This window comes from Carassius auratus, chromosome 32, assembly GCF_003368295.1.
Source record: "Carassius auratus strain Wakin chromosome 32, ASM336829v1, whole genome shotgun sequence".
Lineage (NCBI taxonomy): Eukaryota > Metazoa > Chordata > Actinopteri > Cypriniformes > Cyprinidae > Carassius > Carassius auratus.
In genome coordinates, this window is record NC_039274.1 from 30,562,968 (window position 1) to 30,590,777 (window position 27,810).

Sequence of the window (27,810 nt, forward strand, 5' to 3'; positions counted from 1 at the left end):
AATGGTCAAATGAACTGCAGCAACAATATCTATTCTGCGCCACCAAAGTGCTATCAAAATGTCCTCTATACATAAATAATGAGATGAGAGAATAATGTCTTTGGCAGTTGCCTTTCTGGTTGCAACATCACCTTGATCTTCTTCTCAGTGTGTTTCAGTTTGTGTTTTTCAAGCCAGAGCACAGGCCAACGTTTCCTATAAAGGCTCCAGCTCTGCAGTGCTCAAGAGTGCAGAGGTGCAAATGGGATAGGATGACCCATGAAGAACCATCTACAAAAAGTCTTACCTTAAACCAAACAGGAGGAGGTCTTGAGGCCACCTCCGCACCACAATGGTAAATACAAAATCACCAAGGTGAATATCAGGTTTAGGCCTTGGGACCACCGATATGAATACAAACACACACAGGCTCACACACTGAGGAAAGAAACCTTTAAAGAAAATGAAGGCAAGCGTGGAGGTTTAGGGGGTTGGGTTTGGCGGTAGAGGGGAAAATAAGAGAAAGAAGGGGGGGGGTGTTAAGGGGTAAACAGGGGAAAACAGAAGAAAGGGGAAAGAAGAATGAAAGAAAAGAAAAAGGAGTGGAAAAAACAAAGACCTACTTGTCTCAAATCGATGAAGGCGAGCAGCAGAGTGTCCCCCTGGAAGCCAGGCACCGGGCCGGCCCTGGCAAACCCTGTGGGAAAGAGAGAGGGATAAAGAGAGCAGGGAATTCGCCATGGAGCGGGAGATTGGCAGACGGATGACAGCCGGGACAAGGGGAGGACAGGGGGAGGTTCAGTGGAGGCGGGGGAGGTAAAATGGAAGGGGGCTTTGAAGGTTTTGAGGGTTTTAGAGGGTGGAGGGTTAGTTGGGTGGTTCAGGGCAGAGTCATGTCTCTTGGTCTGCCACCGGCTTTGTGCGGCCCATTCGAAAAAAAATCATCAGCAAACTCTCATTAATTCTCCCCCAACGTTTGATTTGACAAGCCAGATAGAGGGATGTGTGGGGACGAGGGGGCTGCCTTTACCCCGTAACCCAAACTTGATGCCGTTTCCCATGAGGCCGCTCTCCAAGACCAGTGGCATGGTACTGAGCAAAGGGGCCGTCAAAACTTGTGAAAAGCCAATGGGCTGGGGGTGTGCGGAGAGCGCATGAGTTGTAGAGGTTTCTGAGGGCCATTGGACCTTTCTGTGCCTTTGGACAGGAACCCGTAAACAAGCGGCTTCGGCATTCTGAAAAATGGAACATTTGACACGCGGGGACAAAACAAGCCGGGGCCAGTGAAATCCCTTTCACCTCGAGATGCTGTGTGCCTTTCTTGCCTCTCACGCAAATTACACGCCTGCCATCTTTATTTCTGACCCCCACAAACGCTGAGCCAGCGACTGCTTACCCTTGCGCATTTGTTGCCACTTCTCGGTCAGAGACTTTGTCGATTTTGCAAAGTACCCCGCCTACCTCGCCTTTTTACAGGAGAGAGACCTGCAGCAAAAGAGGCATGGTTCACGTGACGCGTGTCAGAGCACATCTCATCAAGATTCAAGAACAGGAACCTCTAGGCTTTCAACTAACTGCTACGTACAAGCATAAAGCCCTGTTAGTGACTACGCTAAGAAACCTCTCGAGGGATGAGCAGGAACGAGCTGTCGAGACCTTTATGCTCCCAAAACCAGCTGAACTGAACAGGAAGCAACTCATGGTGCTCTCTCCCTTTGAATGTTCCATCGCCCGCTTGCGGTGGCGTACAGGTCAAAGAGGCATAGCAGACATGTGAAAGGCCAATCTCAGTATAAGAGAGCCTCTTATGGGCTCAAGATAAAACTGCTGTGGTAAGATGACTGATAACCTTTAATTTAGAAACCAAAGTAATTAGAAAACATTCCAGTATATCACTGATAGTCCATTTATATGTATGCAATCTTAAACAAAGAGATTATGAATTGCGGTTGCACTTTCAAGTCAGTTTCCTTAGTTTGTGCACTAGGTATAATTAACACAATCATTAACAAGAGTTTAATTAAAACATACTAAGACTAAAGTAATGCTTGCTGAACCACAAACTCTATATATTCTTGTTAGACACCTTGAGGGGTACAACAGCTTGTCACTTGGGCAGTACCCTCCAAGGGACATCTTTGTACTTATTCACCCCAAAATATTCATAATTAAATGTGCACCTTTTAGGGGTACAAAGTTGGGTACTGTCCCAGTGACAAACTGTTGCACCCATAAAGATAGAATTTTTGAACATTTACTTCCTGACATTGCTATAATCAAGATGCTTGTCCAGACCTTCAACATTACAGTTGTAGACTGTAATGCCCTTCTTTTTTTCTAAAACAGTTTCCAGACTTCATTACATTCAAAATGCAGCAATCAGAATATCTGCACTTCATGGTTTACCCATATTTAACATTGTTTGGGGCTGTTTATGGTCAAGCTTTATACAAAGATCCTTACAGTTTCATGACGTCATTGGGTCTTCATATCCCCCCTCCCTCCCCACAGCACAGACACGTCCAAACTGTTGATCGATTTAACCACAGACATAGACATATCGTCTGTGCATTCAAGAGGTTATGTTAGTTTAGTTCAGTATTATTTCCTAAGACCCAACCTTGAAACCGTTAACACCGTGACCTCATTCATTAAGACTGTGAATACGGAGTATGAAGAGAGGGGCCTTCTTTTTACTTGAGTGGCATTTTGATTAAAGCTCAGTTTTGTGGTTTGAGGCATACAAATACATGGGGGGACATCCAAATCAACAGGACATGGTCTCTAAAAATGAAAGAAATCACTGATATGGTACTTATCAGGCTGCTTGGTAGGGGTGCTCCGATCACGATCGGCCGATCGTTATGCGCTTCTCGTCAGTAAAGCCGGTTATTTAATCAGCGGTTAATTCCATCAGGTGCGTGATTTCACATTGAGCAGCTGTTACTACACAGAGCCGTTGTTAATAGAGAAGTTGCCCAAATCCACTTCATTTTAAGCGTTTATTGGCGCATCTTCTCAGTTAACAACGGCTCTGTGTAGTAACAGCTGCTCTATGTGAAATCAGGCACCTGATGGAATTAACCTCTGATTAGAAAACCGGCTTTACTGACGAGATGCGCATTAACAATCGGCCGATCGTGATCGGAGCACCCCTACTGCTTGGTAAACCAAAGGAAACCACACCAAAAAGGTGGAATATGGTGTGACTGACATGACACTCTCTCTGCATGTGACCTCTGTGCTGGCAAAGGATCATGGTAAATCCATAATAGTGCCGGGGTTAGGCACTCAAAGGCGGATTTAGCTGTGGTCACATACAAAACTGTGAGGAGACATGATCCAAGCAGGGTTGCCAGGTTTTCACAACAAAACCTGCCCAATGGTTACTCAAAACCAGCCCAAAAATAGCCCAATCATTTTTCGGGGAGGGCAGGGGTGGGGTGGGGGGGGTGTCCACTGGTACAAATTTAGTTTCAGGGGTAAAAAATTAATTAATTAAAAAATCAGGTTATTGGGGAAACCTACCCACATGAAAAACAACCTGTAGCAACAGTGTTAAAGTAGCCCATTTCTGTGGGAAAACTGCAGACCTGACAACAATGGGTCAAAATGTAAAAAAAACCATAAGCACTAGCCAAAGATGGATAGTCTTCTCACTCCTCTAATTTTCACCTTAATCTCTAAAAAAAGAGATGTCAAATGAAAAGCTGGTTACAGCAGACACATCATTGTGGCGTAATTAGTCTCCAGTACAAATTAGGAATTTTTGAAGTGGGCCACAACAGAAGGAAGCACAATAATGCAGGCAGGTTTAAGGAGGCTTATGAATGGTCATTCAGGTCAACTTACTCTCGCACTCTTTGACATCCACGTTGAACTGCTGCAGGGCTCCCATAGACACCTGCCTGACATCAGCCTCCAACAGCAGCTGCAGCAGGGAGGTTGAAAGGTGTTTACAAGCTGACATGCATGCCGTCTGAGCCACCTTCCCCTACAGAGAAATAAAAAAAGGGGAGGGAGAAAACAAGCTTCACATACGGGGTATCTTTCATAAACAGCATAACCCTCTACGGCAAGTGGTAAAACTTTGGACATTCATTTGAATTAAGTTTACATGTCAAACTGAAACCTCTGTGACACTCCTTTTTTTTCAATCGACTGGCAGAATCTGCTGCATTCTGGTCTCTTATGTAGTCTCCATGAATACACACAAGACACTATTGATATTTTTTTTACACCCAAACAAGTCCATCAATACATGCAATCTCACAAACATAAAAAGTGGAGCTTAGCAGCAGTCTGGTGGACACTTAAACCGGGAGAACCGCAGTGCTGTTGAAACATCAACACACATTCACCTTCACACATGCAGATACACACACAATTTTAAGCTCCAAGCCAAAAACCTCAAATATGCCCTTGTCTGTCGTCCAGCGCCTTCCTGACAATCAGGCTAATACTTCAGGGGAGATCCAAAGCTATTAATATGACACTAAACCTGAACGAAAACAGCAGACTAGAGGGCCAAGAGTCTATGTGGGATTTTTATCTTATGGAGTCAAAAAATAAAAACAAAACACCATTATACAAGAGGACTTCCTGCACATTGAAAAACACTAGGGCAATAAATCTAGTGAAAGGAGAGAAGAATACACAGTAAATCCATAAGTGAGAGAGGGGCAAGTCTTTTTACATCCATTTTTGTCCATGTGAGACGGGTAGAGAATGGAAGGAAAAACAAAACTCAAGACAGTGCCCTCTATGCTCCGAAGTCATCTCATCCATCATCCTCCTTCCTTTGTCTCACTCCATCTGCCATGGAAAATCTTAAATACTTCTTAAATGGAAGCCACTAGCATTAACTAACTAACCAATGCTCAAATTCTAAACTGAGCCATGTTTTGGACTTGCTTCCATCTTTAAAATCAATTCCACTTGGCTATATATAAAGATATCTAATGCAATGAACCTCATACAGTTTTAAAAATATTCACAAATACTTTTCAGGGTCACTTCACATTGTGAGCAAAGACATGAGGTTGTTCTTACAGAATCAGAGGGCGAGACCTGGGGAGGATAGGCATCTCTACAACAGTTGACCATATGGCTGTGAACTTCACTTAGCCAAAAGCTTTATTGTACGTCGTATAAAGTATACCGTACACACACCTGACCGTCAAAAACCGCAATGGAGGTCAGATGGGGTTGAAAGGAAAAACTCTCCATTCCTCTCTCACTCCAATAAGAGGAGGATGGAGGGGTGTGATTGTGTCCTGTGTGGGATCAGGTCCCATGTGTAATTGCTCTAATCCATCTCCAGCAGCTTCTGATAATTCTACGGCCTGTGTTCATCTACAGATGACATGGATATAATGAGTAGAAAACGGTTTAGTGTGTTCGACATGACCGGTGCATAACATGGCTTAACAAATACCACAGAGCGCTCAGCACAGCTACACATATGTAAACACATTGCAGTAGTATTCAGCCAGCCACTAATCAGGATGAAGCACTAACTAGGCGATTACAGATGATTAAGAGTTCATGCTATGCACTGCAGTGATTAAAAAATAAACACACTTGTTTTCCGGTCTACCGTCTGTGTATGTGTAATAGCCATAATAAATCACAGAGGCCAAAGTAGTGAGGGGTTTGTTGTTTCTGGTTCTCACGGTGGAATGAAGACACACATGGATACCTGTCTCCTACTGGGACATTCTAATCAGCCATGAGTCATTTAGTCTGATTGGAGGCGTTTGTAAACTCAGTGTGGTAAGCTTTGATTTTTTTGCAACATATAAGAGTGATTACTGATTGCACATCTTGGAGGGGGTGAATACATATTCTATTTCCTTGTATTGATCTGTAATTTAAATGTGCATATATGTGTGCATTCATATTTTCTGCTGTTCGATTAATGAAGAAACAAAAACCTTTCAAGAACTCAACTCTTACTGGGCAAAAGGAAAGAAAATGACATGGCTGCCTTTAAAGAGGCCACAATAAATTAGCAGCACTGACTACAGTTATTAAAACGCGGAAAACGAGATGTGTATAAACTCGTGAAGAGCAGTGCATGTATCACACTGAATCAGAATATGAAGAAGTTTGATATAAACTGAAAACTTGATCGAGAGCCTGGATATCATTTCGGACATCACAGGCGAATCAACTAGTGATTAATCTCAGGTGCATCCATTTACCGGCTTCAACCAGCCATGTTTAAATCTGATCAGATTAGCTACTCTCAACACTAACACAGATGCCTTCGTTCAAAGATATGTGTGTTTAGGGTCTGATTCAAACCGTTCTGCTTCGTATGGCACACCACTCTCACAGTAGTACATTTGTTTTACAGTTCAGGGCAGAGAGATTAACAATTAGCTCAGGGGCTTAAAAGAGGGAACAGCATTTTAAAACAAAGGAAGAAAGTAGTAAAGGGTGAAATGAGTGAACAGTTAGAGGAAAGCTTGCACTCCTCCTCTCCTGTCCCTTAATTGAACAAAGGCTCATCAAAGCCTTCATTAAAAACTACTCAACAGCAATTGGCTGTCAAAATAAACACAGTACAGCGAGACAGAAAGAGAAACAATAATAAAGCAAGAAAGAGTGATAAAGAGGAGTTGGAATACTAGAACAAATGTTCCTGGAGAGTGGGCCAAGGTAGACTTCTTAATATGTTTGAAATGTCACAACAATTCTACAAACAACCCCAACAACACACCACACGCAAGCATTGAAAAAAATCTGCAGAGAGTGCAGAGGTACTCACAACGTACTCCTATTTCAAACGCTCACTCTTATTTATGCAACACACACCGATCCCTGTTTGTAAAAAACAATGTATGTACACTCATGACATCCTAATGAGAAGCAGAGGCTATCCCTCGAGGATAACCGATGGCTGTCTGTGCTGATTACGCTTTGGTCGGAGGAAGGGTGTTCATGTGTGTTGAACTTCCCGACACCATGCTGTTACCGTTCCAGCATTTCACAAACACAAAGGGAAAACAGAGAGGATGGCCAATGAGTATTGAGCGCAAATCAGATTTGAAGTAAATAATGACAAATAGTGTTCCTCTTACAAGGTGCTTGATGATATTGATATGGAAGGCCTCTCGGTTACCTCTGGGTTTCCACAGCTACAGAACAGTAGGCCAGGAAAGAAATCCAACACACATTTGACACCCTGCTTTTGAAATGAATAAACGGTTTTAACAAAAGCCAGATGAAATTTTCAAAATGGATGATATTGTGTGGGATCAAAAGAGCCTCAGCAGTTGTGGCTCCCACTCGCTGAAAGACTTTTAAAGATTACCTGCCTGAATAAAATCACTCCTTTTCATTCAAGTACTTTTGAGATACTGCATTAAAAATGATAGATGGGAACACCAAGGAAGAAAAAACACTTCATTTGATATGAGATTTTGTGAAAGCTGCTTAATTGTTTTTGCAATGTTTTAAATTAAATTAAATTCAGAATCAAACTCGGATGGATAAATAACTAATAAAAGTGATTTACAGGAACAAAGCAATCATGTTCTACTGTTCAGAAATTTGGGATCTGTAAGATTTCTTTATGCTTTTGAAAGGAAAAAAGTATTTTATTTTCACCAAGGCTGTTTATTTGATCAATACATTTAAACAGTAATATTTTATTAATATTTTAATAATTAACTTTTAATTTTATATTGGTGTTTTAAAACAACTGCATCTGATTTGCTGCTTGAAATTAACAACTGTCCTGCTAAATATTTTTGTGGAAACAATTTTTTTTTTTTTTTTTTTTTTAAGTATTCTTGGATGAATAGTGTTCAAAGGAACAACCTTTGATTTGAAAACAAAATCTTAAGTAAAATTCGATATTTTTCATTTTGGCCACTTTCACTTTCATTTTAACTTGCTCAGAAAAGAAATCTTACTGACCCTAAACATTTGAACGGCAGTGCAAGTTGTTGACATTAAATGTTCATGATTCAGTATTGACAAGTTAATGCAACAAAAACACACTGCATGTTGAGATTGCACATACTAGTTTTTATGGATCAGACAGCAAAAACACTCACAAAATGTCTGCTGAAGCATGTCAGTTTATGAACAGACCACCACGTAGAAACAGCGTGTTATGGCACAAAAAAGGCTCCACAACCCTAAGTGCCCTGCCAATCATTCAGTTATATCAAAATATATATATATATATTCCAATAAACTTCAGGAAAGGAGATGACATCATGAGATTTTTCCCCCCTCAAACCACAGTGTACAGCCACAAACTCAAATCCTGACTGTTTTGAGAGAACCTGTCGTTCTCTCTGTTCTTAAGCATACATGAGTGGGCCTTGTGTGTTTATGTTTAATACAGGCCTTATCCATACTTCCCACAGTAAATAACCATCACATGATGCTTTATGTTGTCAGTAGTACATGGATAATAAGCAAACATCCATTGTCACATTTTAAGAAGCTTGTTTACTCTGAATATAAGCCTATGCAATATAACATTACTGATGCAGGGCACACAAATGCACAACATTAGCTGAATTTTACAGTAAAGATCTACAAACAAATTCAAGAAACCTAAGGGACATAGCACGCAGCACTACTTTTACCTCATTTGTGTTCCATAACAAGCATTTGAAATGCATTTAAAAATCTATGAGTGGGTCAGATGAACACCAGGCAGCATGCAGAAGTACTGTGACGAGAAATGGCCAAAGTTATGCCTGAAGTTAGACCACACTGCGACCATACTCACCGGTAGCACGGCGTGCTCTATAGCATTGCCCTATAGAAGATAGACAGAAACAAAACTATAGGTCAAAAGGACACATTTATGACTCCCCTTGGGTTCAAATGAAGTCGGTCAACCGCACTGTCCCATATCAACTTGGTCAAACTGTTTACGATCGATACAGAAAGTCCCTCTGAGTGTCAAAGATGGTTTGTGGTCAGGTGGGAGAGGCCAAAAAAGGGAGCGTGAGTGATGGGACTGTGGCTTTGGAGTCATTAGCAGAGTGTTTGGCTGTGATCTTGACTGCGGGGTCGCTTTCACACACACAAACGGTCAGTTCTTGATCTTTCCTGAAAACCATCAGGAGTGTGAACTGGGGACATGGATGGGGCTGACTGAAACAGGATGCAATAATGTTCACATGCAGAGCTGGAATGTGTTAACACAATAATATAAGCAGCATATCTGGAAGAGGACACGATCGTTTGACCGTGCGTGTGTGGTTTGGTGTTTTTTGTATGTGTGTGTATGCATTTACGGAGAAAGTGAGACATTCAGCCTGACCTCAACCCAACCTGGGGTCGTACAAACATTGCCCCCTGTTGGTCAAATCCAGCCAAGAATGTGAGGGCAGTTTTGCAGAGGGCTGAAAGGGTCATACTTCTCTGTTACTGAAAGCTTATAAAAAGAGCAGTCAGGATTTAAGAGATTACAGGAGCCCAGGAAGCAGCATTACTGCCACCAGCCCTGGATCAGAGACAATTCCAGCCAGTCATGCAGACACGGGAGGGACTCCCTCGTGGCAGGGGTCAGGGCCGGGCTGTGAAAAGCTGAAACCTAAGGTCATGCAACACAATCTTTTTAACTCCATATCAGCTGAACTACACTAAGGCTTGAAAGCCCAGAACACTGCAATACTCTTACTTGAGTACAATTTCCTTTAAATGGATGGTGTCAAATAGGGGAGATTCACAGGTTCAGGCAGAGCATGTTGGGTACAAGGATGGGTACAGAGCCTGAGCAGCAGGACCACGAGGTGAAAAACAAATAGCATGAAAAATTAAAATTATAAATAATAATAATAATTTAATAACATACACAACTAATCGAAAGTTTGGAGTCGGTCTGATATTTTTTGATAAATTTAATAAAATATTTTATTAGACTAGGATGCATACAATTTATTAAAACGCAAATTTACAAAGTTGTAAAAGATATCTTTCAAATAAACGCTGTTCTTTTGAAACACACATTCATCAAAAAAACCTTTTCCATAATTTTTTTTTATACTGATACTAATGTAAATGTTTCTTGAGCATGAAATCAGGATATAATAATGATTTCATGAAGGATCGCGTGACACTGGAGACTGGAGAAATGATGCTGAAAATGTCATTTATCAGTCATCACATTGATAAATGACATTTTAAAATACATTCAAAAGTTATTTTAAATTGTATTACCATTTCACAATATTGCTGTTTTTTTTGATTAAATCAATTCAGCTTTAGTAAGCATTGGACATCTTACCAATCCCAAACTTTTGAATGGTAGTGTGTATAAAACTCATGTAAATGAGCAAAAGAGAAGCAAAGTGTGTGCCTCCCTAGATGGTTGCCTTTGTCGCTATTACAAGATATTTTACTTTAGACCTACATCAGTTCTATTTTTTTAAGGAGCATATATAAAAAGCTGCAATATCAGGAAGGATGGAAAGTCAAAATTCTAAACAAAGTGAAATTTGGAGTTGCACAGGACCATAACCTTTTTTTGGCTGTGTCCAAAAACTGTAATTATTTTTAAGTAATCACATAATCAGATTGCAAAAATGGCTTTTACACAATGGGAGCAAAATGAATGTGTGGATGAAATACTCACGGGCAGGTGAGTGAACACTGCAAAAGTGCTACAGAGGAAAGCGATGAGGTCACTCAGGTAGTCACTGGCTTGCCCACCTCCCTGTGCTGCCATCCAATCATAATCAGCCAGCTGCAGAAACTGGTCAATCTTTTGATTCAGGTTAGTGTAGATCTCCTCTTCAGCGGCATGCCTTGCGTCCTATACAGAAAGAAAGAAAAGAGAATCCTAAGCAGGCACAAAATGTATTTTAAAAACACTGAATAGTAATCTACACAATTCATAAATGTGTTTGTGGGGAGGATGGGGTGGGGTTATTGACATATTCGCTGCAGGCTCCTACCTTGAAGGTGGAGGTTCCATAGAGTTTGGTGGCATTAATGGTGTCAGGAGGCACGTTGGTTATGTTGGAGATGAACTCTTCTAGGTAGTGACAGGACTGCTCCAGGTGAGTAGTGTTGACGATGATCTGGACCAACTTTGGGAATCAAATGTGATTTTAAAAGATGACTAATCCATTTTTGACCAAATCAGTTTTTACTGACAAAGTGCAATTACATACATGAAAAGGTGTAGATATGTAGGTTTGTGGCATTGAAAACTGGAGTAATGGTTGTTTCAGTTTTGCCATTACAGAAAATAAATTAAATGTTACAATATATTAAAATATAAAACAATTATTTTAAATTGTAATAATATTTTACAATATTACTGTTTTTACTGTATTTTTGTTCAAATAAATGCTTTACATAAAAAAAATTACCAACCACAATTTTTTTTTAGTAGTAGTGTATATTACTATGCTAAACTTCATTTACAGTTATGTTGCTGGATCAGCATCTTTTACTGGTTACAAGTACAAATCTAATAGAGCTTGTCTTTCAATAATAATACAGCATATTTTCAACTGACCTTAGTAAAATTGCATAGGTAGTACAGTCATCACAGAGAAAAACAGTGCTTTGGGGAAAAGGTTCTGGAGGTATGAGTAATAACGACCAGCAAAATCCCCAAGTGGGAGTAATTCCAAAGGCGAAAGGGCATAGAAAGGAAGTCAAGGGTGCGTTTAAAGGGACAGAGAGAATCTGTCTGTGGGAAACAGACCAGGAGCTGCTCTATGTTCAGTTAGCTGTTCTGTGTTGTAGAGTTTGAGGTCCACAGGCAGGGCAAGGCTGTCAGCAGCAAGGTGCTGAGGCACATTGGTACTAATTGAGCCCAGACATTTAACTCCCTCTCTCTCACTCTCACTCTCCAGTCATGGTGCACCATGCAGGGAGGGAAGCCCGATGCAGAGCCCGGGTCACACTTCCGCACCTCTCTCAGATCCGGGGCAAGCCAGGGGGAGGAAGGAGCTTGATATCTGATCTGGTGTGTGTGTGAGAAGGTAAAAGTAAGACTAGTCTTTGCTGTGCAAACTACCTGAAACCAACAATAAAGTTTTGCTTTTTTTAAAATTCAATAGAATGTCTTTCTTTCTTTCTCTGCAATTCTTTCATCATTTTCTCATCAGCGGCACTGGACTGAACCAAACACATCTGGATTTGAGGGGTTATAAACAGGTCAGACTGAAGGCAAAATCAGCAGAGTGGAGAAGAAACTAACCACATTAGAGTGTGAAACACGGGCAGAGTAAAGCAGGGATGGAGAGAGAGCAGGGTGGGAAAAATTACCCATGCCACAAGCCAGTGGCATGTCAGTTTGCCATATCTGCCTGCCACTGTTGTGCACAGTCCATTTCAGATTGGCCTTTGATATTAAATGCTGGTGTTTGATACAAGAATGCACGTTTTTTGAAGAAACAAATTTTGAAAAGTCTGGTCTTTAGTTGACAAGTTCAAAGGTCTTATTTGAGCAAATTTCTTAAGGTTGATTTATACTTCTGTGTCGGACCTACGCCGTAGGCTATGCATCAGTTTTCATTTATACAGTACTTCTGTGATGTTGTCTTTCGTCGACATGTAATTACACATGCAGACCGCTAGAAAGCAGTGTCCACGGGCATGATGATGTTGAGTGATGGTGGCAAATAGAAAGTGACTTAAATATTAAATATTGAATAACAGATAATTTATTTAAAACAAAAAAAAACAGGAGAAGCATATGAGGAAATGCGGCTCTATGGCAGATTTTTGTAGGGGTTGTTGCTAGACGTCTGAAAGCCCGCCGGGTCCCGAGTCATGAGAAAATCATGTAATCAAAATCATGAATCGAATCTAATTGAATCATGAGTTGAGTAAATCGTTACATACCTAGCTGACCAATCACAGACCAGCAGACCAATCACAGCATTTGTGGTCTGTGTAGAATTGACGCGTTCTAACATTTCTGGAGAGGTACACATCAGGCTGCACCGTAGGCTATGCATGTTACACACAACCTATAACATGGTTATGGCGTAGTTTCAACGCAGAAGTATGAATCAGCCTTTATTTGTGAGCACTTCAAAAGAAATTGCTTAGAAGCAAGCAAAAATATTTACTTGATTTTGAAATTTGCATGTAGAAAGTAAAAAAGTGAAAGTGACGTGACATTCAGCCAAGTATGGTGACCCATACTCAGAATTTGTGCTCTGCATTTAACCCATCCGAAGTGCACACACACAGAGCAGTGAACACACACCCGGAGCAGTGGGCAGCCATTTATGCTGCGGCGCCCGGGGAGCAGTTGGGGGTTCGATGCCTTGCTCAAGGACACCTAAGTCGTGATATTGAAGGTGGAGAGAGAACTGTACACGCACTCCCCCCACCCACAATTCCTGCCGGCCCGGGACTCGAACTCACAACCTTTCGATTGGGAGTCCGACTCTCTAAACATTAGGCCACGACTTCCCACACGACTTCCCACGACTTCCCCATGAAATCAATACTCTACATAAGAGGATAACATGCTATAGTGTAGGTATAATTTAATGCTAAAATATAACATGCATAGAGAGTTGTTCTATGTATTTAAATAAAAAATTGCTGGTTATTAAAAAAATAATAAAGATAAAGTGAGAAAGGTAACTAGAGTTTTAAAGTGGTCTATTTAAAAGATGTGGTGTCAACGCGTTAATGCATGCAATTTACTTTACAATCCTTAACGTTAAAATAATTTAATGCAATTAACACAAAATTACTAAAGCACAATTTCTATTATATCCCTTTAACCCAACTTTGCTTCTCTGCTTGCAATCAGATAATTTTAATCAGCTCCAGTATAAGTATTCAGTCTAATGATCCAGTAAGCAAATGCATTCAAACAATCCGTCCAAAACAGCACTAATACAAAGGAAACCAGGCTTATCACTTCAGAGATTGAAGGGAGAACAGAGAATTGTATTGTGTTTTCAGTAAATTATTCTTTAAATAATTCTGCGTGTTTCGCTTTAAAACATGAGCTCTGTCATATTCTGTGATAATCTCTGAAGAGCGCGAGCCCACGATTGTCAACATATCCCACCGCTGTATGGCCAGATGAGACGCAAAATACTTTTTCTCAATTTGATAACCAGTCTCGCTAGTAAAGTTTTGATGGATGAGGACTGCAATCAAGGTAAAGATGATTGCGATGGCGTACAGGAGTCATACAGGAAGCACACGAGAGTTATTTATAATAATGTGTGTATGAGTGCTATTGAAGCACTGATCGCACATTGTATTTATGCACAGGCACAGATATTTCCGTACATTCACGATAATGTTTTGATTTTCATGTTTATGTTGCTTTGTTTAGTTATACTGAATGGATCCTGGTACTGTAGTAGAGTTTTTTTATCTCCATGTGGTCCTGTTTGGTATCACAACTTGACTTCTCTAAAATGTAAAAAAGCTCTTTGCTGTTGCACTGTACACATATCATAAAATTCAGTTTTTTGTGTGTGTTTATGTTGGCTCCTTATATGTGATATAATTATATATATATAATTTGGTTCTCTGGTGTCCTTTTGGAGTATCCAAGTGTCCTTTTTTAGAAATACAATTTAAATTTATCTTGAAAAAGCTTGCAGAAAATAAAAAAAATTTATTGTTTGAGACCAGGTTTCCAGTGCAGAAAACTAGAAGAGAGTGGACTGATACATCATCAATGAGGAGCAACATGGATGTGGTAATATAAACACAGAAACAGACAAAGATCCTCACCTCTGCCAGTCCTACGTTTTTCTTCTTTATGGCATACTGTAGGCAGTGGCTAAGGGTTCGTGTGAGCAGGAGGTTTGTAGACTTTCGGATCATGTCATCAATTTCTGTAGAGCTAAACATGAACATTAATCTAATTAGGAATATAGTTATAAATATACATATATATGTTTATATCTATAAAGCATACATAACCACATATTGAGGATTGGAAGGACATACTGTACCAGCAGAGGGCTGTGTCTTGCATTACACATTGATTAAAAGTGATTGTAAAGAAGATAGTGTTATATTGCTTTTATTTATATAGCACCTTAAAAGAAAATAATTTGCAAGTCTTTCTTCTATTCTAAAAAAAAGTCTCACGGTTGCTACAAAAATACTAAGCAGCATAACAGTTTTCAACATTAATAAGACAACAAATTTACCAAATAATTGAAGCATTGGTGAGCCTAAGAGACTCCTGGTCTTATTGAACACTTCTAGAAATACTTGTTGCAAATTATTTTCTTTCAGGCCCAACTTTTGGAGAGCAGAATCATGAGCAAGATGTTTTTGTTGTCCAGATTTACATAAGCATCAATTCTGACTCACAGAGTGTCCAATGTGCTCTAATCACAGCCTTAATACTCCACCTCCTCTGAGAGAAAAAAGGCACAAACTGGAACCCAAAAGATATTGAAAAAGATGGAGAGGGGCCTACACACATGAACACTCACAGAACCAGACTGTGGGTGGGATTTAAAACCACTCATCAGGGCCCAAAAATACCCTCTGGATTTCAATAACGCATGTTCCAAAAACCAGAGAACCACCACACACAGATACACTGTTTAAATCAACATGAGAGAAAGAGGGGGATATCATTTTTCTTTACTCTTCTGTTTTATTGGAGACTGATGGGGGAGGGGAGGAATAAAGGGGGCTAGTGCTCGTTAGTATGGCTACAGCTCCATATTTCTCTACTTTCAAGACAATATGTCTTAAGCGTGTCTGTCAATGTGAGCCAAGGCTCAGGGTGCAATAGTTTTCCCCCTCAATCTGGGCAACAAACACATTCCTCGCAAATGACTAAATCGTCTCTCATTGTGTTGAGAAAAGCAGAAGAGGAATTTGAAAAACGTTCCTCTCCTCAGCTGGGGGAAAAATCTCTGAGCTCCCTCCACTGACAAGAGGAGAGCCAAAATGGAGCACAGAGATGGAGGACATAAAGGGAGAAAAGGAGGTCCCAATCGATCACAAGATGATGGGAACTTGCTTACAGACCAATACTCAAGATTAATTGAATACTTCAACCACTAGTCGGCGCTGTCAGAAACAATCAACTACTCGAGCATGCATTAACCATAATGGATGCACAGAGTTTGCAAGTGTGATGTGAATTTTAAGATTACAATGTTGCATGTAGCTGTTTACTTTCTATAACTTTATCAATGTTTCATGTAAAATTAAAATATTTAATGTAATAATTAGGGGTGTCCCCAAAGCCGAATACCTTTTTCGGAATGGCATTGATTATGGCTTCAAAAACGAATAACAGACAAGGAATAATTCTGCCTGAATATTCAGCTGAGTTCGACACGTTCTATTATTTGTATATATTTAAAAGGCAATGATTTAAACCTTCGGCTACGATATGATACAAATAAATGGAATAAGCTCTAGGTGACAATGAGACATTTTCAGTTTGTTTCTTTTACATTAACATTTACGCATTTAGCAGACGCCTTTATCCAAAAGCGACTTCGTGCATTCATGCTATATTTTATCAGTATATGCGTGTTCCCTGGAAATTTAACCTTCAACCTTCTGCGCTACCACTGAGCCACAGGAACACGTCTAAGCTGTCATGTCGGGTTATGGTCATTGGCTTACAAATGTTAATTACCATAACATAGCTCTGATTTTGTACATTACAATTTGGAAATGTTCCCAGTATAGAACTAGGGTGAAAAAGAAAGGCCTGGCTTAACATTGAGGACTTAAAATGAGGCATTGTTCTTTTTGTGATAATCTGTAAACTGACAGTGTGTGGATGAATATAAAAGTCTCTGGTATTCCTCATCTAAAGAGGGAGGAAGCTGCGAAACAGAAAGAAAAATTCTAGTCTGATTGAACACAGACGTTTTATATTTGATTGATTCATCCATTTAACTCTCTCACTTTTTCGGTGAAAATTAGGGTAGGGATGGGTCTGATAAACAATGATCTAAGAGAAACAGATGAGCAGGGAACCAACGGAGACTGAAAATGTCCAAATAACTTCATTGGAAAAAGAGAAACTAAACAGAAGCAGCAAACGAGGCCGACTCTGCTCACATCAGTAAGCACAAAACGTATGTTCATTAGCTATTCAACCATCACAAAGATTAACGTTACAGCTAGCTTCAACTCAAGGGTAACTTCAGGTTAATATGGTAAATTCGCATTTATAAAGCAGCTCTCGTGAAGAAGGTCTAAAGTTCACTGGACATGCATTGGTTGAAGGGGGGAGTAGGGGGTCACATACATTCCTAATGTCTGGGCTCCAGGCACCTGCACATGGGCTTGAGCCCCCTTCCTTCCCCCTCTGACTGCTACTCATCTCAATATTAACAGCGAGAGACCACAAAGACTAATTGCCTCTGGTGGACTAGTCTGGGTAGTCTGTTCCTTTGCTCCTTTGGTGTGTCAGTCATAGGTTTCTGTTTCTAATATCAACAGGGTTTTTTTCTCAACAACCTTCCACACATACTCAGAATCCTGACCCCATCATCCAAGACCTCTGTTTGAATGCCATCTAGCTGCCTCTTGCCCTCTTATTCAAATCACACTTCTGCTGATAGGGAGTCAAATACGAAAATATCCAGCGAGTCGAGACATTATTTGATAGCATCCTTACATTAGCTGTGTGTATGGGGGATTTAAGCTAGATCTGGAGCCCCTGGGCACCACACACTGAGGCAGCGCAGCCAAAAGAGGTCAAATGTTTATTGTTGAATTCGAACTGAGATTTGAGCGTGGGGATCGGCCACGTTCTAAAAACCACATAAGGACATGACTGGTGAATGTGAGGAGGCAGTGAGAAGCCAAAGACTTGGTAGGTGTCCCAACATACATTCAGAATTATATATGGCATAGACACCTTTAAAACACAAAACATATGAAAAATATTAAATGGCTTCTTTTTGAGTACTATTCCTACAGAGTTTAAGGGTGTCTCATTTATAATAGAGGATCAGACTGACCAAAATTGAAACCAAATAGAACTCTGAATGCCTGTAGATTAAATATTTATACAAAATTAGTAATTAGGGAGATTTAACCAAACAATTCACTTTGACAAGATAAAGAGAATACCACTGTTCTTGGCTGGATAACTTTAAACATATTCCTAATTATTAACACAAATCTGACATTTGAAAAAATGAAACAAAATACACAGTGCATTTTAGACCCAGTTTTAATCAGGGTTCTGCTTCTCGGTTACACTTTAACAGCATCAAATCATTTTGTACTAATGTAGGTTTATTACATTTAATAATTATCGATTGGAGACATGAGAACAATTCACTTCTTACTCCTCATATTTTACTTGTACATGTCCACTTCACATAAACATAGATTTAGACTACATTCAAACATCTGGCAGATGTGTGCAGCTCTGTGATGTAACGCAAAATTAAAAGAAATGTTCTGCTTCTTTCAGATGCAAGCTATAACACAACAAAAATGAAAAATATTAAAATTGAATACTACAAATCAATAGAACAACAATATGAGAATAATAATCTTAATTAATAGTTGTAAATGTTTTCAGCATATTATTCCCAATGATCTTGCAGGTGCGATCGGGCTCCAATACTTTGACATGTCTGATATAAACCAAGAATTTTCCCCTAAATGTCAAGAGCAGCTACACAGTCTAGAAGAATTTAGCATGCACAGACGCTGTCAGACAGGAAAAGGGTTTTATTGCTCATTTAAAATCATTCTTGCAGTGATTGTAGAATGTATCTCCAAAAACAATACTTGTAGTGCACAGATAGTCTTTGGACAGGGCAATCATTGCTTGAAATTAAGCCAACGAACTTTTCTACTGTTATCATGGGCATCATGTTTCTGACCACTCTACAGGCGACAATGTTAAGAGTGTCTGGCTGGCTAGACAGTCCCTCAGACACTTATCACTAATGATGATGATAATGGAGTAGTAATTTGGTAGGATGCAGGTTTTTACGTGTTCTCTGTCCTGAATCATGTTCCCTCATTTCCTCAGAAAACCTCTAAACTGCAACATAAACCCAAAAACTACACAAACATCCACAACAAGGATTAGCATACCCAACCGGGACATCCGCTTCTAAGGTAACCAGACCTGATGGGGCCAGAGACAGAGAACATCAAACGATCACAATCGGGAGGACTCGTCTTAGTACTTTGCTCAATCAGGAGGAGGCAGACAGAAATGCCACCTATAGTTCTACAGACAGTGACCTTTAGCCTCGACCCCATGACCTACTGTTCCGTTTAGTAGATTAGGAGAAGCGGTGAGATATCAGATCACAACACAACATGACTGGGGTTAAGGGGTGTTTGGGAGATTAATGGTTAGAGATTTTAATACAAAAGGGTGAAGGTTGGGCCCTAAACAGAGGTGACCCAGAATTTGAATCCTGCGTGAGTAAGGTTCTCATTTTTATGGAAAAAAAAACATTGAAACTACTGTATTTTAAGGTGCACAACGGAAAAATGTACTAGATAACTATAACTGTCCAATTAAACTTGTCCAGTAAGTGCCGATACCAATAGAGGATAATGTAAAGTTTATTCTAAGTGCGCACCATGTTCTGTAAACATATTCAACAGTTCAAATATTTGGGGTAAAGTATGTTTATGCTTTTGATTTTTATATTTTTGAATTTTAAATAACTGTTCTCTATTAGAATACATTGGAATTTATTTCTGTGGAGGAACGTGAAAATTTTACTGTCACAAGTAATCGATTAAAGAAAACCTTGCTGTAGAAAAAGTATAAAGAAAAGAAAAGAAAAGAAAAAAGAAAAGAAAAGGTTATGTAATTGTGGGCTATCAGACTGATTTTGATTGTTTTTGTCATATTTGTGGACTCCACTAATCTTGGAGTTGGAGCCATTTTTAAAATGTATTGCTTATGTGTATTGTTCTTAGAGTGAACAGGCTTTAAACCAAAGACTGTATAAAACATGGACGTAGTGTCCGTGATGTCACCCATAGGTTTCCGAAGAGTGTTTTTGAAGCCAAAACTCGGCAGAGGCAGCCATCGCCATCTTGGCAGCACATTACTAGGCGTCACTCCCGTGTAATCGGAAATGGGCAAAAAAGGCGGGAGCTGGTTGCGGAAAACACGCCCACCTAGCTCGACAGCAGTGGCAATCCACCTGTCACTCAAGTGGCCACTCCCTTAATTATGCAGAACATTAAGGCTTAATATAATTTAAACGGATGAGTTCTAAAACAAATTAACCCACTTCACAGTTGTGGCAAAATTACCTATATAGACCAAAATAATTTTTTGAACCAGGTTGAAACACCTTTATTTCTGCTGTAAAGTTTGGCATTTTAACATGGTGTCTATGGGATTGACTCCCTTTTGCAGCCAGCCTCTAGTAGCCAGTTGATAAGTTACAGTTTAAGTTACTTCCATATAGGCTTCACGAGAGAGAGCGGTAGGTTGCTGCTTGCTTTAAACCAATAACTGAAAACTAGATTACAGTGGGGATAGTCTATTCTCTAAGTCTGCTTCTTAACAGTCTAGATTTAAAATTAAATTTTGATTGGGATGAGAAAGTCACTTAAAAGTTAATATGCAGGCAATCTTAAGCATGAGCAATAGGAACAGCAATACTTGCCGAATTAAATGAAGTTCTCTCTATATAACAGATTGTTAACAGGTCTTTAGTAATTCACTGAGACAACTAAAAGTGTTGTTTTCACAAATGTTTGTTGTCTACATTTGTAAAATAGACTTCTCTTCTGAGAAATATCATAAAGGGAGAACATACCGAAGCACCATTTCATAAAGCCGTTTATCCTGTCCAACAGTCTGGAGAATGGGAATTCAGGGTAGGCCACACTAAACAGCTCGGTGCATCTGGCAACCTCATCAGTAATTCTAAGAACTCATAAACTGACCAGAGATCAGTCAACACTGGGAGAAATTCCTTGAAATAACACCACTAGCACCAAGCATGCAATTAATTAGGAAAACACACAGAAACGGTTTGGTGCCGATGGAACTTCCTCTCTGAAGTTCAGCGGCTACTCTTGGGGATAGCCAAAGACAATGGCGCGGGTTTAGTGATTTCATAACAAAAGAATGAAAGTAAAAAAATAAAATAAAGGCAGTTCAAAAATAGGTATGTAAACTGGCATTCAGGCAGCATGATTAGCTAATGAGAACATTTGGAAGAGAGGATTATATATGCAGGTGTGAAACAGTTTAAAGTGTGTTTGCACGCTCTTACCTAAGGTGCAAGTCCTCCGAATATTTCAGGCAGGCGTAGATGAATTCTTTGAGTTGTGAGTATACTTTAGGCACAAATTCAGAAAATGGCAGCTTCTTTGGAAAATGCATCTGTTTAGAAAAATGATAAGAGTAAATAAGTCAGGAAATACATTACAAGACAGTGTTGGGGTTTTAAGGAGGGTTTCAAATAAGAAATGTGAATTTTATATTTTTGTTAAAGCACATGAACTATTCATTAACCTGTTAAATGTCACCCCGTCCCGTATACGGGACGCCTACGTTGACTATACTATATTACAATCAAATCTAATCTAATCTTGACAAACTATATATCGTTGGAAAGGTCTAAGACTCCCAAATATATATTTTACCAATATTTTTTGTTAAAAATTATGTAGCAAAAGTAATAGATGAATTTATGACAAGAGTGCACCCTCAGAAATCTACATTACAAAAGGAGCTTTTACCTTTGTTTAAAAAAAAGACTTCCTCGTTGCCTTTTTCCCTATCACTTTTTAGAAATCATCAGAAGTTATATATCACTTGAAAACATAAAATCTCAAAATTCATCCTTCAAAACCCATTTTAAAATCAGACATTGCATTACCATGTACACGGTACATCAAAATCATGTTACAAAATGTTTTCAGTCATGAATTATAAAAATTTAGGTTTGTATCATGCACATTCATGTCTATCTTCAAAAACGTGAGTGACAGTTATCAGGTTAAATGTTTTAGTGAGCTGTAAAGTAGTCTAAATTATTCTATTGTAGTGGGACTACCTGCCCAGTTGGACACTTCTGGTTCTGGGGTGTATTTTAATAGATGCCTTGCCATGTGTGCTTCCATTGTAACTGCTTTAAATATAATCAAAACCTTTGCACAAAATGAAAAATAATGACAATCTGTAACAAATGCTGTTGATGTAGCACACTGGGAGAAAACAGAAAGGCAGCTTAACTCCATGAAAAAGAACAGCTGCCGTTATCACCAATAAAGGCAGCATTCCTTTGATTGCTATTACAGTATTGGGCAGTAGTTCTCGTTGACGTCAATGGGAGAATTCAAATGTATGGTTGGTTCACGTATTTCAGTAGATGTGCATGTTAGTAATCAACTTTTTGGACAGCAGGAGGATATTAGTGTCTTTCTGGAGAATGGAGGGTGTGTAACTGAGGGAATCTGTGGGATAAAAGCTTTCTTATGTGCCTCATGTTCACCTTGTCAAGCTCTGGATCTTGGAAGGGGAATTGGCCTGTTATTCGTTGGTACTCCTCAGGGGATGCCACGGGAATGGGGCTGTAGTTGTCCTGATCCAAGATTTGCCTAAATCAACAGAATACGTGTGAGGGGGAAAAAGACCTGACTTCACAGATTAACTGATCATAACCCTGAGGTAAGAGCAGGATATTAAAGAAGACTACATAATCTAAAAACCATTTACTGAACTCTTAAGCCGTGTGTCTGTGTTTGTGTAACTCATCATAGCAAACACACATAACACATTTCCTTGAATGCCTGTTCCCACAGTAATGACATTCTGGCCATTCAAAGCATCCAAAGCATCATTCTTTATAGAGTGAGTCAAGTGTCTCTGACAAGGAAGGAAAAACGATTCCAGCAAGGTTACAACAACTTTTCCATGTCATCTGCTCTCAAGACTCAACCGAACAAAATGTAACTCCCTCCAAGGAGCTTACATTTTTTTTCAACATCAAATTGAAATTTTCGGGATTAAATGCTCTTTAAAGGGATCCCAGCACAAAAAAAAAAGAAGAAAACATTTGTCTTTCAAGAAATATGATTTAGTCATATTAGGGTAATTTGGTCAGTGATTTTAGGATGGTTTGGTCTGACAAAATGTCCCTGTCCTTTAAACTGTCCTGCAATACACAACCTCTGCAAATATAAATCTCTGAGCAATTTCCTAAAATGGTAGTTTGATATAGGGCAGTAAAAGTGGATATTTAATTTAAACAATAGATGTGTGGTTACCAAGTATTGAAATAAAGAACAGAACAAATGACTTACAGTAAACGCAATCCGATTTACGTTAAACACGCCTTACTACAGGACATAACCCAATTAGTGTAATTCCTTCAGTATGGATTTCTCAAGGGTCATAAGGTGGTAACCAAGCCATAATTTTCCTTGCTCAAAGAAGAAACTGAGGGATAGAGATACAGAAAACAAGAAAAACAAAGGGAGAGATAAGGTAGAACGCACCTGAAGGACTGGTTCCACTTTTTCAGCAGGATCTCCCCATATTGATCCCTCATCTCCAGCAACATGTCAAACAACTGGTTTACTGGAAAACCATAACCCTGCAGCGAGACAGTGAATAATGCCCATATCAGTTGAGAACAGACAGCAAATTAATGCAACTCTCAGCAGAAAACAGGATGAAATGGTTTTTATACATTTACACTTGATTTTATGATTAATTATTTGGAAATAAAACAAACAACATATTAACCCTTTTCTAATGTCTAGTCAATGTTTTATTTGTCTGTCACAATACTGTTTTTAAATTATATTCACTTTTCTCAGAAAATATAGCAATATGTGATTATTTACATCTATGTCAAGTAATCAACGTATGTAATTTGAAAAATCCTATCCAATGACACCAAGTTCTAAAATGTTATCATCAGCTACCACTCCACTCACCTGCAGTGTGTCTGCAAACAGCACTATAAGATTCTTCAGATCTAAAATCAGGTCTGGATCAGTGCAATAAGACTATGAAGACATGAGAGAAAGAGTGAAGGGTTACAGCAGAAGTAGAGGAAGGACAGCTCCGGGATTTAGATTACCTGGTATAAATACAAGAAATGATATCTTTTATGCAGCATTAACTGTACTAAGGTTTCCTGATGAGTATCTGACAACAGAGCTCTTCAGTTTGTAGTCCTAAAACCCAGAAGAGGATTAGGGTTCTCTCGGAAATTTAAGAATATTGTTTTTAGAAGAGGGTTTTCAATTTATTAGTAAAATAAAGTCTGTAGTTTGCTAACTACATAAGGACAACAAATATGTGCGTTTACTTTGACAATTGTTGCAGTCCTTTTGCAGGAACTTGCAAATGACATTTTTAAATCAACTGTTTCCAACTTCACATGTGAGGTACATCTGTGTGTAATTTACACTAATGTTCACAAATCTGGAGTCAGTTTATTTTTATTAAGTATTATTAAAACAGTTATTTTGAATTGTAATACTGTTTTACAAAATTACTGTTTTTACTGTATTGTTGACCAAATAAATGCAGCCTTGTAAAGCATAAGAGATTTCTTACAGAAACATTTTTAAAAATCTTACTGGCCAGCAACTTTTGAATGGCAGTGTATGTGGTAAATATATCACAAAATAACCAAGTGTGCAATAGCTTCAAGTAAAGGTAACCAATGGTGTCTGGTTACCTTTACTTGAAGATATTTCACATTTTGTTATTTTATGTTTCATGTCTATTGTATTCGAAAACCACTATCCTAAAAATCCATCAGAAATTCAAGAGGAAAACCATTAGCTGCCCAGGTTAGCCATACAAATAATGTCTGGTTGGAGAACTCTACTGCTTGTCCTGCTCAGTGTGAATTAGGTGTGTAGTGTGCAAACATACTGAATGCGTACGCAAGGCTGCAATGGTCTTTGAAAGGGCCAGCTCCCACAATTCTTCCACATAAGCCCTGTTAACCAGGCCCTGAGTGGTGTGCAAGATGTGGTCCTCCACTACAAAAAAACTATAGGACACATACAGGGAAATACAGGAACAAGAAAAGGTATGAAACACAAACAGTGAGTGCATTATAACATCATAGGAAAGAATTAAACTACATCAATAATATCCCAAATGGGCATAATGAGGCTTTCCAGCACACAAAGGCATCAGAGCCATCGAACACCCCAGACAACTGTGTGAGTGCCCAAGCCTTTATAAAAGCCTCCGTACCAGACACCAGCCTTCCCGATATTCCCATTCAGACACTCAGAATAACACCAATCTGCCACTCCACATCCCCACATTGCAAGCATGTATAATTGATTTCCAGTTAATTTGGACATTCTGCACTCACCCGACAATTTGATTGAAGTAGTGCCTGTACCCCTCTAACGTTTCATGCTGGAGACCACAGGGATGAGAAAGAACATTTTATGAACATCAGTTAACTGAGCACTCCACTATTACAGCTCTTTTTTAAAGTCCCCCATTATGCCATTTTTAAGGTTCCTAATATTGTTTTGGGGATCACCTACAATAGGATTACATGCATGCAAAGTAAAAAAAAAAAACACTTTTGTTTTCTCAAAATATGCATTTAATATCATGTCATTTTCCAGCGATTCTCAAAACGACTCGTTTGAAGCAGTTCACAGATTCAGTCTCTCTAAACCCCTCCTTTTCCGTGAGCCTGCTCTGATTGGTCAGATAGCCTTGTCTGTTGTGATTGCTCTACGGCGTACAGCACGAGGTGGAAACGTTACGCCTATTTCAATAATTCTGTATTCTAAATGCTTTATAGAAAATATAAACATCTATTCTTTATCATCATACTTACAGGTTGTGATTCAATAAAGACTCGTTTCAGCTGCACAGAGTCAATTCTTTATTTTGGGAGACAATTACTTTATCCTACACTATCAGATTTGCAACTTTGCAGATCGTTTACATTCACATACAGTTACATTACAAACTGCAGGAAAAGCAATATTGGAAATGGCATAATTGAGGCACTTTAAGGTTTTTCTAACTCATGGAATAAACTAGATTAACTCAAAACCTTTTTACTTTTGTGTCAGAATTAATTATTTCATTGAAAGAATGTTACTTCTATTACCTCAATAATAAGTCATATTATTGACCAAATAACAACATACATGTACAATAACATTTTGCAAATGCCATTCAACAATTTAACATACACTACGGGTCAAAAGTTTGGGGCTGTAATGATTTAAAAAAAATATTATTTAAAAGAAATCAGTCAAAAACGGTTAAACAGTAATTTTGTGAAATTTTATTATAATCTAGAATAACCTTTTTCTATTTTAATTCATTTTAAAATACATTTGTTGTTATTATCAATATTGAAAACAGTCATGCCACTTTATATACTAGTGGAAACTAATTGAAACTATTTTAATAATTTTATTAATTCCGTACTGAAGTATGAATTTTTTTTTTACTAACCTCAAACTTATGAATGGAACTGTATACAAAAAGTATTTTGTAATGACATTAACTGCACAGATATTAAAAAAAAAAAAAAACTAAAATGAAATTTAGAAAAATATGTACAACTTAACTCTGCTATAAGTGTTCAACAACTGAGCTATATTCTAACTGGAACTATGTTTCCACATCCTTTTTCAATGGTTGTTCAAGTCAATGAAAACTACCAGTAAAAATCCACATATTAATTTTCAGGCCCTAAATTAACTATACATATCATGTTCCGTGTATGCATCCATCTCGAAAACTTAAGTAAATGATAATGGCTTACCTCATAGATCCTGATAATTTATGTGAGGTGATGTTAGTGACTGGGGGTGATGCAGTGAATATGATTGAAGGATGTTAAACAGAGTCAGAATAAGCATGTGAGAGGGCTGTGAGAGGGCGTACCATGTTAGAGTGAGGCTGCAGCACTAGTCGGGCCTGTTTTCGCCGCTGTTTCCTGTAGTAGTTCTCAAATGTGTCCCGGGCACCCTGGGTAAAGCAGATACACATTCTAAACACCTGAGTGAGTACTTAAACCCATGCCTCATTTTGCTCTGTGACCACTGAGGACCAGTCATCTAACACTTGTAATTACCTTAGGTCGACTGGAGTCCATAAGAGAGGAAATGATGACTGAGAGAAGCAGTTAACACAGAAAAACAAATTCTCATGCTGAATTTCAAATAAGAGCGTATCAGGTACTCTCTCACCTAATCTCATAGTATGATTAAGAATACAGCACAGCAGAGCTTTGCAGTCTAAAAACAAAGGCCCTCATTCACCACTTAGAGACTTGATCCTTTTTCCAAAGTCCCAGAGTGCAGTTCCTGTCCACCTCACACAGACTGCTATCAAAGTCTATAAGGACATGACACAAACACATGCACACAGGTCCTCCTCAGAACAGAGCGCAGAAACAAAACAGTGACACATAGAGGGACAGAGATAAAGACAGAAAACAGCGGAAGTACGGTAGGAATTATCACTACTTCCAGTCAAGGGCCTCTGAATTTATCTAGCCAGAACGGGTGACTGTACCTCTTAAACAAACATAGTAAAACAGAACAAGTCTTGACCACACAGAACCAGTTTATAAATAACAAAAGTGCATTACAAGCTCCGTTTCAGATCTAGTGAGCCATTTGCTGGTCCGCAGCCTAAACAGGTTGTCGCAACACTGTGTGACCCACTAATAGAGCTCTTCATGTGAAGTCCACAGGTCCTCAGACTTGATTCCAATAGTGTTTTACATTGCTAATCTAATAACATGATTCACTAAGCAAGCAGATAAGACAGAAATAAAGCACTAATAATTTAATAGAAAAAAAGACTCCCAACTTTCAGTTACCTTAACATACATGGTAAAATCTGTAAATGGTTCCCCATTGTGTCATTTTACTGTAAAATAGTCA

The 27,810-nt window shown here is 38.9% G+C and overlaps 1 protein-coding gene across 6 annotated transcripts in view; it reads right to left on the reverse strand.

Annotated features, from left to right (window-relative positions):
- Nucleotides 1-27,810, reverse strand: part of LOC113052084 (exocyst complex component 6B-like) — an 84,915-nt gene that overhangs the window by 21,829 nt on the left and 35,276 nt on the right. For 2 of the 6 annotated variants that reach the window (XM_026216398.1, XM_026216397.1), the window contains exons 9-21: nt 26,804-26,887; nt 25,254-25,300; nt 24,800-24,920; nt 23,848-23,919; nt 23,404-23,501; nt 22,398-22,503; nt 21,174-21,283; nt 14,692-14,803; nt 10,914-11,048; nt 10,592-10,771; nt 8,738-8,767; nt 3,832-3,973; nt 603-676 (exon numbers count right to left, since the gene is read on the reverse strand). In XM_026216398.1, the coding sequence (XP_026072183.1) occupies nt 603-676; nt 3,832-3,973; nt 8,738-8,767; nt 10,592-10,771; nt 10,914-11,048; nt 14,692-14,803; nt 21,174-21,283; nt 22,398-22,503; nt 23,404-23,501; nt 23,848-23,919; nt 24,800-24,920; nt 25,254-25,300; nt 26,804-26,887 (1,311 nt within the window). The remainder of the gene's footprint in view (nt 1-602; nt 677-3,831; nt 3,974-8,737; nt 8,768-10,591; nt 10,772-10,913; nt 11,049-14,691; nt 14,804-21,173; nt 21,284-22,397; nt 22,504-23,403; nt 23,502-23,847; nt 23,920-24,799; nt 24,921-25,253; nt 25,301-26,803; nt 26,888-27,810) is intronic. The other 4 variants (XR_003276979.1, XR_003276980.1, XM_026216400.1 and 1 more) reach the window with 2 other exon arrangements.